This window comes from Rutilus rutilus (assembly GCF_951802725.1).
Source record: "Rutilus rutilus genome assembly, chromosome: 1".
Classification (NCBI taxonomy): Eukaryota; Metazoa; Chordata; class Actinopteri; order Cypriniformes; family Leuciscidae; genus Rutilus; species Rutilus rutilus.
Genome location: NC_140209.1, coordinates 8,539,965 through 8,549,653, shown reverse-complemented (window position 1 = coordinate 8,549,653; position 9,689 = coordinate 8,539,965). Strand labels below are relative to the sequence as shown.

The 9,689-nt window shown below is 35.3% G+C and overlaps 2 protein-coding genes across 4 annotated transcripts in view; one reads left to right on the top strand and one right to left on the bottom strand.

The window, feature by feature from the left end:
- The window catches only part of LOC311297452 (uncharacterized protein), a 12,737-nt gene extending 11,735 nt beyond the window's left edge, over nt 1–1,002 (top strand). Inside the window, exons 17-19 of one of the 3 annotated variants that reach the window (XR_014628811.1) lie at nt 12–30; nt 133–182; nt 273–342. Coding sequence is in view for 2 of the 3 variants with exons in the window: in XM_084419717.1 (XP_084275843.1) it covers nt 12–30; nt 133–182; nt 273–298 (95 nt within the window). In the remaining variant the exon portion in view is untranslated. Of the gene's footprint in view, nt 1–11; nt 31–132; nt 183–272 lie in introns of all 3 variants that reach the window. The other 2 variants (XM_084419717.1, XM_084419718.1) reach the window with 2 other exon arrangements.
- Nucleotides 1,003–4,948: 3,946 nt separating this feature from the next.
- LOC311281410 (galactose-specific lectin nattectin-like) lies at nt 4,949–9,689 on the bottom strand. The gene is made up of 7 exons (XM_084394322.1): nt 9,654–9,689; nt 9,489–9,569; nt 9,038–9,073; nt 8,042–8,121; nt 7,443–7,577; nt 5,224–5,335; nt 4,949–5,129 (listed from the first exon to the last, which is right to left on the bottom strand). Exons 2-7 carry the CDS (start codon nt 9,544–9,546, stop codon nt 5,071–5,073), a joined length of 480 nt encoding a protein of 159 aa, XP_084250448.1. The 5' UTR covers nt 9,547–9,569; nt 9,654–9,689; the 3' UTR covers nt 4,949–5,070.

Genomic DNA, 9,689 nt, shown 5'->3' with positions numbered 1-9,689 from the left:
CTGTCATATAGGGAAGGTTGTTCCAACTAAGTAAGTTCAGATTTTGATTCAATACAGCTCTCATGTAGGCCTATACAGCACATTCAACTGTGTATATCAATGTTAAATCTGTAATTGTCTTTGCTGATACAGATTTACACAGTCGAAGGAACACGCATTAAAGACACAGCCGTCAACTCATGGTAATACATTCATTATGTGTGATATAAACTGATCTGCAAGGTTTGTCAGATGTGTAGTTGCCAAATAACAATGTCTTGTTTTAAACACAGAACACAGAACCAGCAGAGACTCATGAAATGAAGAATCTGCCAGCGCCTGATTCTGCTGTTTGACAGACACAGTAACTGAGACACGGACTCTTCCACATTTCTCCTGCACTCTGATGCTCTCTCCGTCTGTAAAAACCAACTAAACCAGAATAAAGACTTCCAAATGTTTTGCATTCTGTTGCAAATTGCTTGGATAATTTTATTCAAGTTTATAGTTTATATAATTTTAACCAATTATATTGGTTGTTGAATCATTTCAAAAGTTAATCATGGCTGTATTAAGCTTGTTGTAAACAAAAAGTTTTTTTTTTTTTTTGTTCAGAAACAGTCAGATTTCGGTACAGCGCTTTTGTCAATGTGTTGTGTTCTAAAAAATGTGAATATTCATCTTTGAGTATTTAGTTAAATATGAGGGAGTTGAAGATGTTTTGTAAATGTTTTGTGGCTATTGCATCAGTATATTAGGCATCACTGTTTTTACTTTGAATGACTCTTTTAATGATTTTTCAACTGAAAATGTATCTGCTTATATTTGTGTTTGTCTTTATTTTGATAATGTACTGTATGTAGTCATACACTGAAGGTGCAGAACTGGCTGTGCCAAATATATTTTTGTAATGTTTACAAATCAGTTTGTAAAAACATACAAATCCTTTTGTAAAGTGTCTGAATTTAGTCTATGTGTGTGTGAGTGCTGTCAGATAATAATAAATGTTCAGAGTATGCTTTCTATTGTCTTCAAGCTCGTCAAATATGAAAAAGAAAAAAAACCTTTCTGCTTGAAAGCTGTTCAGTTGTCCAGTTATTCTGGTCGATTTCATAAGAACCACTAGTTTTTCAGTAGACGGTTTCTATTATTTTGCTGGTTACTGCTCATATAGAAGATTGACTTTTAGTTTCATCAAATTGATCTGTTGTCATCTAACAATAATACACAATGCAGATTTATTAACCTGAATCAATCTTATATAAGCCCCAATGGAAAAACATTAAAATCATTAATAGACCAACATCACAACAGACCATCACCTCTGCCCTCTTTGGCTCATATAGTTAAGTTGTTAAAAGTGTATTATTTCTTCACATGCTGATTAGTATTTTCCTGCGTTTACTGTAGTAATGTGATCAGGTAGCCCAAACAGCAAACTGAGTTTTTCTGCTGGACATTGTATAATAAGTGTACTCATGTTACACAAGATGCATGTCAGCCAATCAGAAGGGGTCTGTGTGTTCCGAGGTCAAATCCCACAAATCTAATGACTCCAGTGGAGGGAGACATGACTTCCAACACTTAATCTGTGTGTCATCAATGTTCACTGCATAACTTGTCTTTTTTTTTAATCTGAGAAAGTCATACATCGTCATTTGGACTGTTATTCAAACTCAGGGGATTTCTGTATGTATCATCCAAAGCTGTTTTTATTGAGTCAGAAAATTAGTGATTCTTAATATTTAAAGAACATTCAGAGAATGTTTTCTGCCAACATTACGAGAACATTCATCAAAAATGCACTGATAAAAAATGTTGTGAAGTTAATACTTCAATTTCTATGAAAAAGTAAATTATATATTAGTACTCAATTCAAGGTTGTAGAAATTAAAGTGTAAATATCAACATTATAAAATTAAGTAAAGCCTACTCAACTTTTCTGGTACTGGTGTTCTCATCATGCACTGGGGCATACATAATTACAGTTTTTCTCGATTGTTTACACACATTTTCTGAAAGCATGCCTCATATTCTCAGAACTCTACACACAAATCCAAAAACACACACACAATGGGCAAAACCCCTCAATTCTCCTGCAAAATGAAACTTTACATTCAAAACAATGTTATTTCTTCTCAAAATGGTATTTTGTTTTCAAATGACACACACAAACCATCATATGAATAGACATTTATAAGAACCAATTGAACACTGATGTGCTCAGTGTAAAACACTATGATGAATGGAAAACACTTCTTCTCCATTCATCATAATGACTTAGGCCTTTTTTTGTTCAGTGTTACACTTACAGTTTTTCTCGATTGTTTACACACATTTTCTGGTACTTGAGACACAATGACCACAACATGTAACTCATTCACCAACCCCCTGAGCCAATTCTGCTAAACTACAAGCACAATTCCTGCTTTACACTCAAATTGCAGTTCTAAAACACACTTTTTTCAAAACACTACACACAATTCTCTGCTTTTGGCACAATTTTCATGCAGAAAATCTCTTGTTTTCACAAGGAACACACTGCCATTCAAATATGCACACTGACTCTTCACATGGGCAAACACCCGTCACACAGTTTTACAATTAGCAATCAAAACTTTAGCATAAAAGGGCAACAGGGCAGCTCTTCAATGGGGCAATGGATGCCAACATTGGATTTTTTTTTTTATTACTGTAACTGTATACAGTCAATTCTTCTGTTGTTTTGTACGTAGACCACTGTATGTCCTACTTTGTGATGGTTGGGATGTACACTGTGTACATTGTTTTTGTGGGAAAAATAAAATATATTCGTTACCGTGTATTTGTGTGTTCTGAGTATAAAAACAATATTCTCAAATATTTTACAACACACTTATGTATGTACTGTCTGTAGTAAGTGTAACACTAAACAAAAAAAGGCCTAAGTCATTATGATGAATGGAGAAGAAGTGTTTTCCATTCATCATAGTGTTTTACATTGAGCACATCAGTGTTCAACTGGTTCTTATAAATGTCTATTCATATGATGGTTTGTGTGTGTCATTTGAAGACAAAATACCATTTTGAGAAGAAATAACATTGTTTTGAATGTAAAGTTTAATTTTGCAGGAGAATTGAGGGGTTTTGCCCATTGTGTGTGTGTTTTTGGATTTGTGTGTAGAGTTCTGAGAATATGAGGCATGCTTTCAGAAAATGTGTGTAAACAATCGAGAAAAACTGTACTACAGACAGTACATACATAAGTGTGTTGTAAAATATTTGAGAATATTGTTTTTATACTCAGAACACACAAATACACGGTAACAAATATATTTTATTTTTCCCACAAAAACAATGTACACAGTGTACGTCCCAACCAACACAAAGTTGCACATACAGTGGTCTACATACAAAACAACAGAAGAATTGACTGTATTTGCAGTAAAAATGAAATAAAATCCAATGTTGGCATCCATTGCTCCATTGAAGAGCTCACCTGTTGCCCTTTTATGCTAAAGCTCTGATTGCTAATTGTAAAACTGTGTGACGGGTGTTTGCCCATGTGATGAGTCAGTGTGCATATCTGAATGGCAATGTGTTCCTTGTGAAAACAAGAGATTTTCTGCATGAAAATTGTGCCAAAAGCAGAGAATTGTGTGTAGTGTTTTGAAAAAAGTGTGTTTTAGAGCTGCAGTTTGAGTGTAAAGCAGGAATTGTGCTTGTAGTTTAGCAGAATTGGTTCAGGGGGTTGGTGAATGAGTTACATGTTGTGGTCATTGTGTCTCAAGTACCAGAAATTGTGTGTAAACAATTGAGAAAAACTGTAATAATGCTGCTTTTATCAATGTGTTGTTGTTGTTTTTTTTTGCTGTATTTACTGCATCAGCAGTTTAGGTTGTTATATCTGGAGGTAGTTTAGAGATTTTGGGTTAGTTAGTTTTAACTGAAAGCAACTTGCACTGGCATATCTTAAAATACGTCAGTGTCATTGTTTTGTCTCAAGATGCACACCAGTAATGTTCTTTTCTAAGGCACGTTTATAGAAGCTAATTAAATGTCCTAATTGAACTAAGGTATAATCCTGGCTTAATCTAAGCCCTGTCTGTGAAACCGGGCCATAATCTTTCATTTACAGCTTAGAACAATCGTGTTTATGTAAAAAGCAGATTTTCCAAAAAGGGACACGGATGTCAGTATGTGGGATTGTGGGATTGTAAGGATTGCATGGCTGGAGCAAAGATGATCTCTGAGAAAACAAAGGACTTTCTGCAATAAGCAGTTTGTGTGTGTGTGTGTGTGTGTGTGTGTGTGTGTGTGTGTGTGTGTGTGTGTGTGTGTGTGTGTGTGTGTGTGTGTGTGTGTGTGTGTGTGTGTGTGTGTGTGTGTGTGCAATAAACAAATTGTACATGCGTTGTGGAGTCACCTATAGGCGCACATTACTAACACACTCTTTAAATAACTAAAATAATACTATGCCATTGATTGACTTTAGAGCAGGTTTCAGTTGGTCAATGGCTCTATTTTTAGTTCCTCCCCACATTGAAACATTGTGATGTCCCAGATCCGGCCCACATCTGGCACATGTGGAAAGATGATCTGGCCCACATCTGGCACATGTGGAAAGATGATCCGGCCCACATCTGGCACATGTGGAAAGATGATCTGGCCCTCATGCAGCGTGGAATGACGGCCCTTGGGCGGACCGCTCCTGTTTGCCAGATCTGGGCCACAAGCAGGCCATAGCAATGCCACATGTCAGCCAAGAGCAAAGAAATAAACCAGAACTGGACCTTATCTGAGCCACAAAACCTGTTTATTATTTTTTATTTATTTTAATTTTTTTACTCTTAGTGCCATTTTAGGATGCCAAATTAGTTATTCTAACTTGTGTTAGTGAGAAAAGAGAGACCGTGGAGTGATACCCAAATTATATTTAAAAAATAATGGTGTTTAACAGGCGTCAATTAACTTAGCATTCACAAAAAAACAATCCAACAACCTAAATTATCCTTTTTTTAAAACACATTTATTACCTCCATTGAACATTTCTAAAGGAAAGTAAATGAGTTAAAGGTGCTTGTTTCTTCTATTGATTTGTCACATGCTGGTTCAGTTCACACACACAAACGGCTTCTTTACAGTACATACGTCATCATCCCAGTAGCCATCTGTTGCAAGAAAGAAAAAAAAAATGTTGTTTTTATCATTTGTATATTATGAAAAGCTAAATAATGTTCGTTTGTGAACATTAAAAGCACTTACTTGTATATTTCAGCTCAAGGCAGCGCTCATTGTACCAGTCATCATCGGGCTGGTTAGGCGACCAGTATTCAAAGTTCATTTTGGTTCCATCACTCCAGAACCAAGTTCCCTCCTGTGAACAGAAGAGAAAAAAGACATTGTGTTTATGTCCACAGATATAGCTTAATTGTGTCTTTATTCATCTAAAAGAAGATTCCTCATGAACCCTAACCCTATCTCCACTTTAAAAATGTCAGAAATCTAAACAGAAATTATTTCACAAACAGGGTATCAGTGAAGAACATGTGAAGAATATTTAAGACAGGGCTAAATTGCTCATTTTACATCAAGTTTCACAATAGAAACACTCAAGTACGACATCATGGTTTAGGGCATTGGCAACTATGAGATAGGCACCACTCACTAACTATTAAAAACATTATAAAAGCACATCTATCTCTATGCATTTTGGGAAAAAAAAAAGGTGTTAATGTAAATATAACTGTAAATGCCCACACAGTAACATCCCCAGTGTTAACTCATCTCTGCTCATTGCACATATGGTCCCACTCTACACAGTCTTAAGCTGTTTTCGGACAGCAAATGTTTCTCATGGGGTCGTAAGGTATTTTCAACATTTACAGGGGTAAGTCAGTGATTTTATTTCCGTCAGAATCCAGAATGTCAGTGTTTTTCTCCCATCATCCACGTAAAAATCCCCAGCTGAATTATCTACTGTTTATTGACAAACGTTAAGGTCATGTGAGGATTTAATTGCCGTCCGAATCCAGTTTACGAGAAGAGATCACTTCAAAATTCACTGTTTAAATCATTTTTTGACCCCTCCGTAACTGCTGCACTTTACATATTTACATGCATGCATATTTTTTTTTTACAGAAATGCTGGGAAGTATTTACAAGAACAATATTTCATCACCGCTCCACCTCAGCGACAGGAGAAAAAAAACAAAAAAATTTAAACATCGGGCCGTTACAGCAATACAATTTTAAAATGTAGACTATTAGACCTACAATTAGACTATTTACATTAAAAATATAAACCAAGCAGCTTTATTTACCTCATGTAAATAAGAGGCTGCATTAATTTATTTCTGCTAATTTCTATATTTTAAAAATGTCCATCCATCATTTTGAGATAAAAATGGTTTGAAAACCATTTCAAGTGTGTCTAGCTTCCGATTTTGAAAGAGATATAAATAATCACATAAAAAATAGGACATTATTTTTATATCTTTATATTAAATATGAATTTATCCGTATTATTCCAAGCAAATGACATTTTATTTAAAGCAGACAATCATGTGACTGACCACATGAGCACTGTTCCTGGGTTCGTGGATCCCAAAACTCGCTCCTCCAAATCACCATCTGAATGCATGGTGAGGTTCATTTTTACAGATGTCAACATGACAAACAATTACAGTCCGAATAGGGCTTTACAGTAACTCTGAAGCCCTATTCAAATGGTAATTGTTTCTCATGTGGACGTCTGTAAAAATGAATTAGCATGTCACCTCAGTGATGAAACTCATGCATTCTGATGGCGATTGATTGACGGTGGAGGAGCGAGTTTTGGGGGAGCGTGCGCTGATCACGCGGTCGGTTCCATGATTGTCTGCTGTGAATAAAATGGCACATACTTGGAATAATGCCATGCAAATTCATTTTTACAGACGTCAACATGAGAAACAATCACCATCCGTATAGGGCTATAATCAGAGTGTAACGACTCAGACATCAGACACAATCATTTGTTATATGTAACAAATAATCTTTAAAACTCACTCTGGGATCTATAGTCCCATCCCCCAACAAGGGCAAGAAGGGTCTTGGTTACCATGACCACGATCAGATAAGTTGGTTTTATTGCTGTTAAAAATGTGGTCATGTGGTCAAGGCAGAGACCATAGAAAAGACAAAAACAGACTTTGCTACATTCATTTATAGGCAAACTGATCTATAAATTAACATGTGTTCATTCTGGATTTGAACATGCAACAGACTCACATGAAAAACCCAAGAGTCAAACTGCCCAACTAGCAAACAGATCACCATCATTCATGAGAACTTGACGTCTGACAGAAATAAAGTCTGTCTGGTTAGTAATAGTCTGGTTTATATAAATAGACCTTCCTTCCTTACTTAGCAGTGTTGGCTTAACACTGGGGATTTTGCTGTGCAGTAGCACAAAAAGCATAATCAAAATAATATTTGCATACTTGAACAGCATCATGGCCTCCGATCCAGGCACGAGTCATGCTCCCAGTTTCAAATCTAACCAACCTCTGTATAAAAACGTACTCTTCTTTGCTGTGTGCAGAAGCAAGGTTCCCATCCAAGTCCAAACACAATTTCTGTAGAGACATGAGCAAACATAAATGTATAAAATTAATGTATAGCTTTAAATTAATATTCCAAAATCTGTGACATACCTTTAATTAACATCGAAATCATTTTTACTCATGTAGTTTATTTTTTGCCTTATTCTGTCTTTAGAGGTGAGACTATAAAAGGTTCTTGTTATATGGTACATATAGATTAGATATAACTTAACATATATTAAGTTTACAATATATTTAGTGATCCTCTCATGACAACATGAAATGTGTTGTGTCTGTATTCTCATCACAGTGATGTTTGTTCGCCCCCAGAACTCCATTGTAATTTCTTAACTATGGACATATTTTTGTTTTTAAACTGAGGAACAAGTTGAAATTATTTTCCTGCAATAATTAACAGGTGTCACAGATGTTTACAGAGCTTAAGTTGTATTTAACCAAGAATATAATATGATTTTTATGTTTCATATGTATCATACCTCTGCATCAGCCCATGTTTGAAGGTTATAGAAAAACTTGAAGCATCTGCATCCATAGGCAGACCACCCGTCCATGCAGGCTGTTAAATGGAAGTTTTCCATCTCTAAAAATCGGAGTCCATGTTGGTTCTTGTTGTTTTACGATCTCTGTCTCGTTCTCTTTTCTCCAGCAGACTCTCCTCCGTTCACCGTTTGATTAAATCAGGAGATTTATCTTCTCCATGTCAACCTTTCTTGTTCGTTGTGACAACTAACCCTGCCACTAACTAACCACTACCTAACCTAACCTCTGCCACTAATTAACCACTAACTAACATCTGCCACTAATTAACCTCTGCCACTAAGTAACCTCTGCCACTGACATGAATGAAGAATGAGCATGTGAATCTCAATAACGGTGACATGGTTCATATACCACAATGCATTCTGGGTGCATCTTACAAAACTCATCAGTGTCTCCCAAAATACATTGCGTCATAAAGCATGTCACCTTTATTGAGATTCATGTGCTGATTCTTGAATGTTGAGTGTGTCTCAATGAAAAATATTTTAAATGTATAGGGTTTTTTTAATACACAGATTTTTTTATTTAAATACTGTTGAACGTCATGCTGTTGAAATATTAATATAATCAATTATATGAAATTTATAACACATATGAAGGTCTAGAAGAGATCACCTGATCAGAGCACTACATGATGATTTTATAGTTATCGTCATCATCAAGTAGTTGACATCATCTGATCACATTTTCTCTTATTGTTTCTGCCATAACACACTCCAGCAGCCATTAATACAACAAGACTCAAACTGCCCAACTAAAGCAAACACTGATCACCATAATGGTGACAGTATGCACATTGAAAATCATATGGAGAGATCACTGTGAGATCAACGTGTTGACTGGGTAAGGTAGAGAAATGCAAAGGTTTTGGACTTTTGGATTGTACTTTACATACACACTGACAAGAGAAGTAGAAACTAGAGAAACCTTACCGCGACAACGTTCATTTCCAATAGGCTTCGTTTCCACTTAAAAAGAAATAAATACTACATTATTAAAACAGAACTGCTAGTAGTAGCAGCAGCAGTAGTGGAAGTGCTATACTATTACTACTACTACTACTACTACTACTACTACCAATATAATAATAATAATAATAATAATAAATATACTACAGATTAACACATATATTTGTTGATGTTTTTGTTTTCAAAATAATAATAATACAAATACATTTATAACAATATATAACTTTATCTGATATAATTGTATAAATATTGTTGTTTTATTGTCTTACTGTTATGATAATAATTAAGAAACAAACTTTATTTCAGTGCACATACTATATTAAACCATTCTGATAAGTCATTACAGAGTCCCAGGTGTGCTATAGTTCATGTTAAAATAACAGTAATGATGTGAAACGTGGAATAATGCTCTTACCTGAAACACTCAAAGCTACGAGAAGACCGAGAGACAGGTAGACAGTCCAGACCGCCATTGTTTCTCAAACAATACTGAACTCTGCACAGAATTTAAAACAGAATTATACATAAATAATTATTAAAAAGATTTAATGGTTAAATTGTGTATTTTCACGACACAAACCAGTTCAGTAGATCAATGTCGATGTCTGGATATTGC

Excerpts from the sequence above, each read along its gene's own strand:
- LOC311281410 (XM_084394322.1), bottom strand. The coding sequence starts at position 9,546 with ATGGCGGTCTGGACTGTCTACCTGTCTCTCGGTCTTCTCGTAGCTTTG. Across the intron at positions 9,074-9,488 it reads CGTAGCTTTGAGTGTTTCAG|TGGAAACGAAGCCTATTGGA; the intron begins GTAAGAGCATTA and ends TTTCTTTTTAAG. Across the intron at positions 5,130-5,223 it reads CCTTGAGCTGAAATATACAA|ATGGCTACTGGGATGATGAC; the intron begins GTAAGTGCTTTT and ends TTCTTGCAACAG.